Source organism: Lepisosteus platostomus, chromosome 3 (assembly GCF_059453375.1).
Source record: "Lepisosteus platostomus isolate fLepPlt1 chromosome 3, fLepPlt1.hap1, whole genome shotgun sequence".
Classification (NCBI taxonomy): domain Eukaryota; kingdom Metazoa; phylum Chordata; class Actinopteri; order Semionotiformes; family Lepisosteidae; genus Lepisosteus; species Lepisosteus platostomus.
Window position 1 is genome coordinate 21,204,042 of NC_142613.1, and position 14,948 is coordinate 21,218,989.

Here is a 14,948-nt window from a genome sequence, read left to right on the forward strand (position 1 = left end):
TACCTGTGAGAATCTACCCATCTATACTTAACTTTGTGATCGTGATGTTTAATAAGTGAATAGAGTTGCATAAAGTGTCATTTTTGCTGGGTCCATGTGGCAAAGAGTTCCCAGTTGTACATGTCAGATGGTACACAAGAACAGAAATAAACTTCTGAGCTCTATAGACTATGCAAAATGATTTTTATTTTGTAAGACCTTTTGATGTTTTCCCCACAGGTCATTAAAAAACAGGAAGGTTATCTGCTGGGACTGACTCAGTGAGTGCCTTTCTTTTAATGAGGTTCCCATTACAGATTTAATTTAGGATAAAAGCAGCTATATTCTAATAAAGGAACTTCATAGATTACTTAGTGCCACAGATTAGTGGTGAATGTTAAATGCACTTTTAACAGTCTAGTACATACAATGGTATTCATGTCAAAAGCATTTGATTTTTTGGCAGTTTGTGTTGACATTTAATTTCTTTCATTCATAAAAGTGTTCAGTTTGAGTAATGATGTTTTAATTAAAAATATAAACCTAGCCATCCACTTTCGAATCATGGCTTCCAATTCAGTCGCAGGGGATCTGGAGCCCATAAATTAAAATATTCACTTGAAAATTGTGTAGACAATTTTAAATTCAACAAAATGGGGCATCACTAGAAAGGGCAAATACTTTGGCAAGGCAGTGTGTGCAGATCAAAACAAAAAGTTAAAAACATCTAATGAATTCATGAGTATCTTTGTTAGAAATCTGAATTGAAAAGCTTTTTTATTTCTATAAAAGTTGATAATAACAGCTCTGAGAAATGCGAAATGTTTTTATTTCTCACCTGGATCCTTTCTTCACAGCCTCCTTCTCATATTCCTCTTGGAGGAGTTCTAGTTTATTTGGAACATACTCTTTGCAAATCCGCATAGCATCACTCCACATCTCCGCATCCTAAGATAGAGGAAACAATAACTATTTATAGAACCACGACTCTGCTAGAGCTTATCACATAGCCTATATGCCTAGACGCCATTTTAACAATGAAATGAAACCACATTCCACAGCATTCATCTTTGAGGAATAGCTTTTCAAATATCTATTTTCAAAACATAAACACATGAGTTACAAAAAAGTTAAAGCAAGACACAATGGCTTACAGCTACCCACGTGGAAACCTTGTACTTAATATCTGATTACATTAAAAGCAAAGCCATTCTTACTTTGTAGTACTTGATGGCTATCTCTGGTCTCTGTGCTCTGAGAAGGAAGGCCTCTGCTTTCTGGTATTCCTTCTGATCAAAGGCGAATTTGGCCTGTCCCACCAGCACATCTCCCACACTGTCTGGGTCATGAGCTTCAGCCACCCTCTGAGCACTATTCCAGTCCTGGTTGTGGACATACCTTTTGCAAAACACCAATACATACAGTACATTACAATGCAGCATTAATTGATTTGGGCTCTCTTGCAACATAAATACAACATAAATCAACAACATACATATGAGAAATCCTGAGAGAACAAACCAACACACGAGACCACACTCGATCCTACGGTCCAGAGTTTAATGGTTTAAACTTAGGCAGGCTGATATCCATCAGGCCTGGTTGGGGTCAAAGCTGGTAGTTTGTAATGTTATTGGTGAGAATATCAGCAGTCCACATTTGCTTATTTCTTCACTTTGTGCAGTGTAAGAAGAAATTGTATCAGAGTGGTGTAATAGCAGATGTTTTGGTGGACACATGTAGTTGTTTTCACAGTACAATTATTTTCCCAGTGAACCACACATTGCTTAAGAATTTGCAATTCAAAATTAGAAGGGAACATGAAAATAAAAATATGTTGTGATTCTTAGCTGAAACAAACAAACAAAATGAATCCAATCTACCTTCTGAAGTGACATTATATTTTACACATCAGTCTTTTCAAAGGTCTACATCCATATGGCAGTTTGGCAAACCATTAAAAAATAAATAAAAACAGATATTCAGAAACTATAAGCTCCAGGCTGGATTTTAAGTAATGTCGACAATGCCATTCATGGCTTGAATAAACCAGACCTCCAGTGAAGACAAAACCATATGAGATAGCATCGGTTTATTTCAGGAAACCTTTCATCTGTCCTCCAGTGTATTACTTACATTAATACAGCTTCTTTTGGTTTTCCAGCTTTTATAAATTCTGTCTCAGCCTCTGTAAATCTCCCCTTAAAAATAAAAATACACAGAAATACCTTAATTTCATACATCATGTAGTATAAATTTTACATAAATGTCAGTTTTTTTGTAAAATCTTGTGATGTTATTTAGAAACAAAACCACATGCTATGAGAGAAGAGTCTTCGAACATATTGAACAACCTTATTGGAAATGGAACAGTCCAGGCTTCACCTGAATGTTATGCAGATTAAGTAGAGTATGATCATTAATTTGTAAAGGGAGGTAGTATCATACTTCATCCTCGAGGAACATAGCATTCTTCAGGTGGATATCTGGGATCTTGTGCTTCATTGAGAGTCGTGCCAATTCAAATGCAAAGTCAAATGAACTGAAATGAAATGGGATTTTAAAATAATGAGAATACAGGTACTTTTTAAAAATGATAAACAGTTATGCATCAAATAGATCTTACTAGCAAAGTGTCGTTTTGCTTCTAGACAAGATCTTATAGCTAATTGAATCTTCTTGAAAGTTTAATTGTACATTTTTATGCAATTACATTTCTGACTATTTACAGTACATGTCCTAAAATCTGTTTGGTAAGACTCGAGTTGTTTGGGTACAGTGTTATTGCTATGGCAGTACAGCTTTCAAGAAAAAAAAACACCTAAAGACTTAAATCTGATCTTTTTGCTGGGAAAGAACATTGGTGCGGTATTCTGAAGGACTGGTTTCAGTTTTTCTAAATGTATTAATCAGGCTGTGAGCTCTTGAACACCGAGGCTGCTTTTGGGAATGCAAAAACAGGAAAAATGCAATGCTGATAGTGTTAAATTATTCTGTTTCTCACAAACCAAAAAAAGGCTTATATAAGCTCACCAGTTATCAGCTGCAAAGTCAATGGCGGTGTCCAGCAGCCCAAACTTATTCAGCAGTTTCACAGCAGCCTCTCCTCCTAGGCTCTTCGCCCACAGGTAAGCCACCTGCTTGTGGGCATTTGCTCCCCCATGGGCTTTCGCCACCTGCCAAACACAGGAACAGTGAGGAGCAGGCGTAATAAATATGCTACCGCTGCTTTGCTTCTTCCTCTGATGGCATTTGATAACGCCTTGAGATACAGGGAGAAGAGTATGTTTGTGTGGGTTTTAATGAGCAGGAGGGTGAGTGGGCTCAGGCAAAGGACAAAGTTACAAGCCCACTGAAGGCCCGCACTTGTTTTGAGATTTTCAAGTGAATTGTTCATTTATAGTAAATGGACAACATCCAATATTAAGTTTCTGGGTCTTTATTGTCCAAGTCAACAAACTGCCCCCCACATAAATAAGGAATTAGATTACGAATTTGCCTATAACTCAACAACAAGAAAATTGGGTTTCTGAGGTTTTAGAACATTTATTAAGCACAACTTTTTCTTTATTACTATTTTTATAATTATTTGGTACATTTAGTTTTATGTTCACAATTACTGTTATGAAGAATGAATAATTCTGGGAATCAAATACAACTTAGCTGCACACAAATACAGGACGATGCTGTATTTTGAGACATGTTAATGCAGGACACCACCATTGTGTGAACACATTACAAAATTTATCCATTTTGTTTTGGAGGTTTTAATACTGTAAGATTCTATTGCCTTTCCATGGCCTTGAGTTTTAAGCTTATACCTTTATCACAGAAATTAAATAAAACCTTCTGTAAGTAAAGGTGGTTTCATAAAGTTCAAAGTGGACCTGACTTTACTGAAGGTTTTTATTTATTTGTTCAATTCTTAACTTAGGCAGACACATTGTATGTGACCCACACATTTCCTGATGTGAATGGTGATCACTTTATAGATTCCAGCTTCTGTGCAGTTTTGTTTTGCTTTAGTGGCCATTTCCAGTAGTAACGCTGTATGGAGTCAGGATATATTGAAAAAGTCATACAAAAGGATGAGCAAATAAAAGAAAAGGCATGCAGGGTGCCAAAGCTTACACACTCATCTCAGAATTGGTGTCATAGTGTTATTCTGTCAATTGCTTCTTCGACATTGAACAGGCCAAAGTCTGGATAAAGCTGTTCAATACACAACACTGCTGTGACATTGTACTGATAACTATGACCAACTACAAAACAACAGCAGTGTCAAACTAACTATCTTTTTTACAAAGGTCGGGTTCTTGTTACTGTTTACAGTACTTTGACTTGAAACCTTTCAGATTTTCTTTAACTCATACTCCTCCAGGAAGGATAGTAATATAAAAGGTGCAAATGATTAAACTCTAGTAGATGGATCTAAAAATATACATGCATAGAATGTTTACAAAACATTTTTTTCCACGAGTGTCAAACACCTATTTGCATCCATTCTAAAACCAATTATTATATAAATGTTGTGTGAAGTTTGACTTTCTTAAATCTCATTCTTTATAGCCATTCTTTTTCACCTGTAAGTGACTTATTTAGCTTTTTCTGTTTCTAATCTAAACAGAAAACACACTTTCTGTTAACTCCTTACTCTCTCTACTACCGCTGAGACACTGTTTTCTAGCTTCATACTGATCAGTACAGCCTTTCCCCTATTGAGCAACCCTAAAGTACAGGTTATTGAAACAAGCAGTATTTCTTGCAGTGAAACTTGAAAATTTAAATAGCTTGAAATTAGTCCCATATTATTTCATTTACATTAACTGTAAACTAAATTTTACCATCTATCTAGAATGTGATTAACTTCTGAACCTTTTCACTGAACACAAAGTGTCACAAAGTGCTCTGACTGAAAATCTCTTTCAAATGGTGAAAATGCACTAAACAAAACAGAAAATGATTTTAAATTTTGATTTGTGGGATGACAGAAGTAATACTTAGACATACCCTGTAAGCTTCATCCCACATGTCATTGACTCTGTACATGTTCACTGCTGCCTTCCATTCCTTGGCCTCCAAGAAGTGATATTCAGCTTCCTGAAACCTGGATTCTCCTTCCAATTCCTTGAAAAGATCAAATTCTCAGACACAATGTAAAAACGCATTTAAACCTCAGTGTATTGGTGGAAGTAAAATGTCTTCAAGATGCAAATTTTCTTGTATATATGCTTTCTTTGCTATTTACCACCTGAGGGTGAACCTTCCTATTTTTTACTTATATTTTGGAGAAGAAATAAGACTCAGGTCCTATTGTAAGTGACTCTACAGAAGCTGTTGTAGTCCAGCTATGGGTCCCTGCAAATAATAAAGATAATAGCATCTTCTAAAGGACCAAGTATACATTTACACATTTTGCCTATTGTACATGAATTTAACTATGATTCACTATTTTACACCTCTGCTAAGATGCAATAAATATTGCAGAATGTTTAGCAAATGTACAAACTAAATGAAGAATCCTCCTACCTTAGCCAGATGCAGATGCGTCTCTGTTAGCAGGTCTCTGTGATGTTTTGCAACCAAACGGATCATATCATCATACATTTTGTTTTTCTTGTACATTGTTATGGCTAAATCTGGTTCATCCACAGTCGCAAAAAGCCTATGAAGAACATAACGGTGTTATTTCCAATTCCAGAAATGAAATACTGAAACACAACAACAAAATCATTTTCATACTGTCCTGGGCAATTTAATTCAATAAATTGCTAAGGACTTTATTGAACAAAGAGAGAAAAATGTATCTGAAATTTAAAAATATGACTTAAACTTAAAAAGGACAGGAATTCATCCTTTTATCTGGAATGAGCAGAAAAATTAGGGTAATTATCATCTGTAGTTTTAATATTGAAATGTTAACATGGAATATATTTTATATTTTATGTTATGGAATATGTTATATTTTATAATACAAAAACAGAAGATATTTGCATTACAAAATTTAAATTATATTACATTAAAATGAACACAATAAGACAGAAGTAAATTCCATTGTCAAAGTCTATAGCAACATTTTGATATATAATAGCAATTTTATTTCTAACGTTTTCCAAGTCTGTAGAGGTTGCTATTTTATTCCTCTAAGTGAAGAACCCAGTCTTCTCTAGAAGGATTTATATTAGTCAGCATTATCGTATCTCTCGAACTGCACGTTCTATTAAATTGAAATTTTATAATGCTACCAGTACCAGCCACATTTCAAAAGACCATAAGAGGAATTTATCTTTTACCTTTCATCCCATCCCATAGCCTGGCACTGCAGCTCATTTCTCTTGAAGGTTTCCCATTGCTATGATTACTTTATAATGGATGGAAGGATTTTCCTGAAATATACCTTCATATAGCCTAAAGAGGAGCCAATTCAATTTTAAAGAAGATCTGTCTTGAAGTGGTTGAAGCAATCACTATTTTGATTTGGTCCAGTCGTTCAATATGATTATAGTAGGAATTGTCAGTTTTGTTTTTAAGCTCTAAGTATTCATTCCAAGACCCTTGTTATATAGAATATACTGTAGTAGCTGGAGGGGTCAATTAGATAAGAGTGATTGACAAACAGAGCACCTTGCCAAAACTTTTATATATTGTTTCTGTAAATACCACTGTACAGTGTATTTCATACCTGCATTTTCTAATGATAATATAAACCAAAAATAAAAAATTAGTCTTAGAAATATCATATCCTTCAATTTACCTCTCAGCATCTTTGTATTTTCCCTGTTTTTCCAGCTCTTGAGCCCTGCTGATATACAGAGCAGAGACGTCCTCTTGCGTCATACACTTCACTGCCAGCTGCAGGGGTTACAATTAAAGCCAACGTTACAACACTCTTCTCACCTTGAATACCCCATGGGAGTGTACACAAAAAAGCACTGAAATGAAACTGTTCACAAGAGGCATGCAGAAAAAGACATAACCTTTTTACATTTTTAAATGTTTTGTGACTGCCCATACTTGGCCAGCAAACCTTAGTTAAAGCATGTTAGTTCACAGACTGAGTCTAAATACAAGAAAAATATTTTAAAATACTTTATCAGTACACAGACTGAACTCTGTAGTAAAGTAGGGAGAGTTTGATACTTTTGATACTTTGGGTGCTTAGGTGCTCAACACCCAGAAGGCATCTAAATGGATCGTGCTGTCCATTAACTACTGCTGCTGCTGTGTCCTGAATCTTTTCAGTTTTCCCTCTCATCCCCTGTTTCTCTCCCCAATGTCATTCCAAAAGTTGCTTTTTTAAAACAGAAAATAATATGGTACCTTATGAGCTTGTTCCCATTGTCCAGCTAGAGTGTACATATCAATAGCATCTTTAATATGCCCGCCTTTAATGTAGAAGCGCTCTGCCACCTAAATTTAAATACATAAAATTGGCACATGCTACATGAAGTTATAATTTGCTCCTGCACATAAAAAAGAAACATATGCTATATTTCAATGTAATGTATTCATTAACATTCAGCAAGCTTTCTCACACTGTCAAGAGACTTACACTTATGAGTCCTGTTATTTAGAACAATTTGCCAGCAGACCGTTCTGCAAAACCCCAATCCCAAAACACTGCAGAAGGTAATTGTTTTGCACACACTGTGCACTTTTGAAAGCAAGACAGCATGGTCTAACTGTGTGAGCCAAGAAACCCCTTGATTGCAGACCAAGCTCAATTCCTTTGGTTCCTTGGTCATGGACTTGTGACTCTAACCAATAAAGTGGCACAGTAAGACCCTGAAAGAAGGCAATCATTTCAAGGATAAAGGGGAAGTAGCAAGTTAAGTTCAGAATATTCTTTAGTGAGGCACAAGTACTGAGTTTCCAAGTGAACTGTTTATACATTTTACACCCAAAGTCTACATCAAAATTAAGTTGTGACAAAATCTCTCACACATTTCCTCCAGCAGCTTTCACTATGGTAGAAATCAACTCAATCTATTTAGAAACCATGATTTGTGATCTTTGTCATGAGTACACGCTACACACCACTGCAGATGAAACATTGCACTGGAACAGTTTTATTCTTACATTTAACTCCGTTAACCAACCTTCATTAATCAGATTTTCTCGATAAAGCAAACCACTTGAAAAGCATTTTTACCAATACAGCTTGACCAGGAGCAAACAGAGATGGAACACAGCTCTCAGCTTAGTGTTGAATATGCTAGCTAACCTGAACATTTAATAACATGAAGGCACAATAATGGGGTAAATGTAATAGGCATAGGTTTGGGAACCTTTATTCTTTTTTTCCCATTTAACAATAAAATCAGTTATTCACTGTAGTGCAGTCATTTCAAAATACTTTTTTTAATTCAGGTTTATGAAATCATATACTACTGTAAGGGACACAGAAAAAAAACGAAGACAGGAAAACTAATTTTAGAACGTTTATTTACAGCAACCAGAGCTGAGGGTCCACGTCTAATTTAGCTTACCTCATACTCCTGAATGGAGGAATAGTGCTGAGCTATCTTCAAATAGTACTTCATTGATGACTTGTCATCCTGCAGTTCCAAAATATTGACTGCTTTTTTCCATTGACGTGCCCCTATTGCTGCTTCAATTGCCTTTGATGAGCAACTTGGAAGAAAAAAAAACAGAATTAAAGATTTTGGTATGAAAAATAAGACTAATTTATAAAACACAGATAAAAAGTCCAGTCATTATAAGGAATAATGAAGGAAAGGTATATGTATATGTGTGAGATTTTAATGTTTTACTCAAAAGAAGTCTTTTTGACCCTGAGTGTTTGAAGATCGTCAGAGTGCTTCCCCTTACTGTTGGATTAGTTAGGGTCTGCAGCACTCAATTATCAACACTAGTAGATTAAATATCTTGGACAGGACCTTGAGGATAGAAGAGCTTTGTTCAGCTGCAGACAGGCAATGAAAATACACTCTACTATCTACTGAAAACTGCCCCTGGGAGCAAATCACTGTGAATTGTAATGAACAGCACCTGAATTTGATTATAGAAGAAATTAGTATTCATGTTATTCTCCAAACAAGCCCACGTTCACTCTCTTTTTTACAAACCCTTTGTGCTGTCACCCTATTAAATTTGTCCATTCAGAGAGAACACACAGAGAGACTCACCCAGCTTCAATGTAATGGTTAATAGCAGCATCCATTTGCTTCTGCTGGACCAAGTAATCTCCCCATGCCTCTTCTAGCTTCACAACATCAGCAGGAAAAGCAAATCGAGCCAGTTCCACAGCTTCAAAACACCACAATAGAAGTGTGAATGTGAAAGCTTCTCTTCACAAAACAGCAAAATTAGTCTTCAATAGCTAAAACAGGCATATGTTCTAGCAACTATGATAAAACAAACGGTATTAAATGATTCATGTTTAATAACAGCTTCTAAATGGTGGATATGTATAATTATTTTTTTTAAATAATAATGCCACCAAAGAACAAAAGTGTCTGTCTATACATAAAAGTAAGGTGTACAAAACAGATCAGTTGGACCATATTAAAAAAAATAAAGACTTCTAAGGCTAAAGAAAAAAAAAATATTTCTAAATATTTACCTAAAAACTATTGTGAGATACAGTATATCTCGTTATGAAAATGTAAGAAATGTTCCTCTGTCTGTGCTGGCACACTGTTTACCTTTTCTGAAGGCGAACCCCTTGCGGTAACAGTCAAGGGCTCGCTGGTAGTTTCTGATTTTTTCAAACAGATCTCCAGCCTACAAATTTACAAAAGTCATCTTAATATTAATTCACCTGTCAGGTCAGGAGAGTCTTGGCAGTTCTTTTGAAAAGCAAAGAGACCAAATAAGTTAGAGTCTCAAAAAACAATAAAACACAACTGCTTCTTGGTTGGAGCTAAAGCAGTGGTTGCAGGAGGCTAGAATGAGCATCCCTTAACAGGATGGAGTTTTCTTGTCTTCTTAGAATAGTTTAACATTTGGGGTGTAACTAGGTACATTCCTTTTATAACTATATGCATATATAGAAAAGTTGAACACTCGTAGAAACAATATACAAAGAAGCCAGCATAACATGGTTCTAAGGTGATCCTGATAGAAACATTTTAGATCTGACTGATATAATAAAGCATAATTGTATCATTATCAACAGTATCATGATCAGCTCCATTTTCCAGACATTGTGGGTCTACAGTAAAAAAGTGAAAACACAGGGAAAGTAAAGTACTGAAGACAATAAAATTATCTCTGCATTTCTTTTTGGATTTAGTGTTTTCTTCTAAAGAGAATACCAAAATGGCATTCAAAGAGGTAGTGTTCTAAGAGTTATACTGTATAAGCCTTCTACACATGCGTCAACATCAGGCACTACGAGATACACATGGCCAATCTATAGAATATTGCTGAATCTGGGTCTGTGCTTTGTGCTTGGCACTACATTCTGTAAATATTAGTGTTATGTCCATGCCACTTATTTTTATATAGTAAGGCTCTGTATTAGTCTAGCTAGTTGCACCACGGAAGCACAGCAACAGAATGCTTACCCGTTCGTAGAACTCCCCTTTGATCAAGGCAGAAGCAATCCTGTTGACGACATCACTATTGGCAATGAGCTCATCCTGGCTCATTGCCAAGCGGGCGGCCTTAGCAGGGAGACCTGCTTTCAGGTACAGGTTAATGGCACTAGAATAGTCTCCCTCGCCTTCCTTCACCTCACCGGCCTTTTCATCCTGATTAGTTTCCATCAGCCATTGGTAGTAACTTCGTCTTAGGTTGTCCAGCTCAGGGTGGCCCTAAAACAATGCAGAATTGTACCCAGAGGTAAGTTATCCAATATTACAAATATTAGCAATAACAAGGTGTTTCCTATTAACATAATTCACACATGATAAAAACAATAAACCCAAGGGTTCAAGGTTAATGGTTGACAAAGAAAGAGAGCAAATGTACAGTGCATGTCATTTTCAGTTTGCACAGATTCATGTGGCCTTTGTATTCCATAAGGATACAGTATTACTTCTTCTTTGGGACTCTGCTCACCCAATACTGACAATCCATTTTATATGTTAAGTGACTTTTAATAATATACCAGGCTTTATCAGTATATGTTGAGTGGCTTTTAAGAATATAACTCAATCAATTTAAAACATAAATAATATTACAAATAATATTAACTATATTAACTATTTAAGATTATAATTTAAAAGACTTCAAACAATAGGAAGATGGTGCTCTTTTTCTATAGTTTCAGATTACAGATGCCAAACGTTGTTAAATCTTATAGCCCTGCAAACAAAGATGTCCAGACAGGCATGTCCTTAAATGAGCTGCAAATATTAGTACAGTTTAACTTACCCTGCCACTAGAAGTTTGTCTGCATCTGAATTCTGATAATACCTTATTTGAACTGGAATAAACTGGAGCATTTTCTAAATAATTCTACCACAGAGTCTTTCTTACACATTTTGTAGTACGACATTTTAAACTCAAAATACTTTAAAGATCAGCTACACTTAATCTAAAGGTTTTATAACTTCACAGAGGTAAATCTATTTAAACCATTCTTTCTGTGTAGTAAGTACTGTTGCTATTTTTATTTTAACCGTGATTACCAGAATCGACAACAAAATAAAAAGGAAACAGTGGTAGAATGTAAAAGTAGAAAAATGTACTACCTTGGCTTCTGCTACAGCAATGCAGTCATCCCACATGTGCAGCTCCTGATACATTTCCATCACTTCATCAATGGCATTCTAGGACATAAAAACACAAAAAGGTATAAAATAGCTCTTGTGTTTGAAACATCTCAAAAACAACTCTGTAAGGTGTTATGTGTCAGCCAACCATGGTTCTGTGAGATCACAGAATTGACTCCTACATCCCTGTTCCTTACAGTATGAAATTGTTCAGTATAACTCAATGTATAACATTTTTAAAGATAAATGGGGATTCCATGTTCAATAAAGTTTATCCTCAGTATAAGGAAAAAGAAACCCTTCACTGGAAACTTTTACGACTTAACTGTACTGAAAAAACATGGCCTATATATTGTACAGTGATATTCAAAATGGCAATGGGCAAATTAATCTAAACAGAAATACAATTTCTTAGGTTTTCTGTCAATTGCCTTTTAAAATTTAAACAAGCACAATTTTGTTTTTGTCATCATAGGCACTTGTTTTAATTGTTACTTATACCGGCTTGCTGAAAAACATTGATGTGCACATCTGTTGCACATCAATGAAGTCAAATTACTTTGAAGCTGAAGCCAGCCATAATGCAGACTCCAGCAAACAAATGGAACTTAAACATAAAAATACTGCCACATAAAATTTACCTGCTCCAAATAATACATTTCGGCTAGTTTGTAATTTTTTTCAAGCATTGCAAGGCGGGCCTTCACTTGGTAATACTCCGTGCCATCACCACCCTGAAAGCAAAGCATGAATACTTTACTAACACTTGAATAAAAATACAAATGCAAGGCTACTTTTTTTCCAGTTGGAAACAAAGCATTTCATGAACGTGAACATTAGGGTCCATGGTTCCAAACTATAATCGGGCAACTCTAGACAATTCTCTATGCCCAAATATTCCTCCTATTATTTTTTTGTCCATACAAAACCACAACACTGCCATCTACTGGCCAACCTTTCAATTCAGCTTATAAAAGTAAAGTTCGATAATATATTTAGCATCTCAGATGCCTGTCAACTGTACTGTCAACAATAGAGAGTCCCTTTTGCATAGGTTATAACGTTGTTAGAGATGGATAGTAATAGTAGTAAAAACAAAACAGGGTGAGTCTGGTGCATTTCCACGACACACCTGCAGTCATTATTTAGCTATACAAACTTGGCAATCCTTTAAAAAAAAAAAAACAGAAAACAAAAATGAATTTGTTGGCACAGCTTGAAAAACGGCAGATGTTTGCAGATGTTCAGTTGTGGATCAGTGGCATGCTGTTGCTTGGTTTCGAGTGCCAGTTATACTATCCAAAGGGAAAAGTCAGTCTACATTCTCTCTGAGCCAGGGATGGTAGCCCCAAGGCAGCACACCCCAGCTGGCAGAATTGTTTTCCCCTACATGGGATTCCAAGTCTGTAAGTTTCCCTAGAGAATGGGGTCAACTCAGTGAAGTGCAGTAAGTCAATACCCCAAGCACAACGGGAACGAAAAAAATATACACTACACTTTGAGTCTGGAGTATCAGACACACAAATCATATTACATGTGAATCAATGCTTAAATCAATGGACAAGTTAAAACAAAAATTACATACATATTCTTTCGCTATTCGGTCTGCAAGTTTGTTAGTCTCATTCAAAAATCGAGCTTTTGATACATCTCCCAGGGCAGCGAAACACCTAAGAGAAAAATATTATACAGTGCATTTAAAAACATGGAAAAACACGTTGATTTTATTGTTGTTATTGCTGCTGATGCAGATCTTCATGAAAAGCAAAATTAAAATATATTTTAATAAAAGCCCTGACAAATTTACAGATTTCAACAATGGATAAATTTGATAGCTGTGTCAAACCTTTAATCAAGTCAATTAATTCAAATGAAACAGATGAGACGAATCATTAGGCAATCAACAATCCAGCCATTCACTTAACATTCTCCAACTAGCAATGGACCACTACAGGCATTTGAAAACGGTTGATTGTAAATATTTTTGTATTATATTTATAATACAAGTAATATTATTAAATTATATTATATTTAATATGTAAAAATGTTAAACAAAGATTATCTGTAATATTAATAATGCAATTGTTAATTCCCAAATAATATTAATAGATTAATTTCTGTTAAAGCTTATTCATTTTCACTGATCTACATTTGTATTTTCCTTTAATTATTAATGTGAAACTGTACAGGGAAAACTTTCAGAGTTTGTTCTTATTGAAGATCTATGTTTTTAAGTTAATTAAGTTTAAACTGTATTATTATTATATTGCCTTATTAGGGTAATTTGGTTCATGGCAGAGACCAGCACAAGAACACAACATAAAAACCATCACTTACTAAATAATCAAGAACATAGCCTCTGAAAAATTATAATAAGAAAATTATTTAACTTCACCTTCTCAAAAGAGAAATTGCATAGTGTGATAAAGGATTTTCTATCAATCTTACACCTTGGGACACAGACAATCCTCCCAGATGGGAATAGTGTAAATTCATAGTGGGTGAGGTGTGACACACCACCCATAAAACTGTTAGCCTTCTTTAAATCTCTTAGCTTCTAAAGTTTTTTAGACGGGGCCATTTTGGAGAGGTTAACGAGATTTCAAAGAAGCTTCAAAAAGGCTGACCTTATTATGCTCAAATATGTCAATAATTTTGCTACTAAAGTTCACTGTTTTTCTCCAGCAATCACAATTTTCTCTACTGGTGTTAATAAATGAAAAGATAAAACAGTTTATTAAGATACTTTCAATATGAGATTTATTAAAAATGAAGATAGATATTTGCATCTTAAACAAGCTAAGCTTCCTTAGAAAAAAATGTCCCTTTTTGCCCATTTGTATTGGACTCATAACAATTAAAGTGACCTTTAAATGAGTCAACTATAAGCCAACATTATTGCCTCTCACTATTATGTAATTTCATTAGCCCACAGCTGAAGTGTTGAGAGTTATTATTTGGATCAATTTTATTGTAGTAGCCTTATACACATCTGGAGATCTGTGGGCTGTAACCACGGTTATTTTGCTAGGTCCTTTTCATAATACACTGACGTCTGGACTACTTGTAATACATAATTACCCTAATAGCAACACATAGGTCAGCAAACACCACTGCTCTTTCATTCATTAACTGATTTTTTTCATATTCTGTTACATAATTTCTGTTAAGATCTGTTAGTGTTCTGCCATTTACTAATCCATTCAAGAACCCTATAAAAACACTGCTGCATGTGAAATAAAGGTCAGAAAGCATCCTTACTGTACCAATTAACTTACTGTACCT

The 14,948-nt window shown here is 35.1% G+C and overlaps 1 protein-coding gene across 1 annotated transcript in view; it reads right to left on the bottom strand.

Annotated features, from left to right (window-relative positions):
• Positions 1-14,948, bottom strand: part of ift172 (intraflagellar transport 172) — a 48,897-nt gene that overhangs the window by 18,558 nt on the left and 15,391 nt on the right. Inside the window, exons 19-34 of the mRNA XM_088624917.1 lie at positions 13,249-13,333; positions 12,305-12,397; positions 11,643-11,720; positions 10,512-10,760; positions 9,648-9,726; positions 9,129-9,249; positions 8,469-8,613; positions 7,300-7,389; positions 6,734-6,831; positions 5,509-5,644; positions 4,990-5,106; positions 3,013-3,155; positions 2,428-2,521; positions 2,116-2,180; positions 1,197-1,377; positions 818-927 (exon numbers count right to left, since the gene is read on the bottom strand). Of these exons, the coding sequence (XP_088481043.1) occupies positions 818-927; positions 1,197-1,377; positions 2,116-2,180; positions 2,428-2,521; positions 3,013-3,155; positions 4,990-5,106; positions 5,509-5,644; positions 6,734-6,831; positions 7,300-7,389; positions 8,469-8,613; positions 9,129-9,249; positions 9,648-9,726; positions 10,512-10,760; positions 11,643-11,720; positions 12,305-12,397; positions 13,249-13,333 (1,884 nt within the window). The remainder of the gene's footprint in view (positions 1-817; positions 928-1,196; positions 1,378-2,115; positions 2,181-2,427; positions 2,522-3,012; positions 3,156-4,989; positions 5,107-5,508; positions 5,645-6,733; positions 6,832-7,299; positions 7,390-8,468; positions 8,614-9,128; positions 9,250-9,647; positions 9,727-10,511; positions 10,761-11,642; positions 11,721-12,304; positions 12,398-13,248; positions 13,334-14,948) is intronic.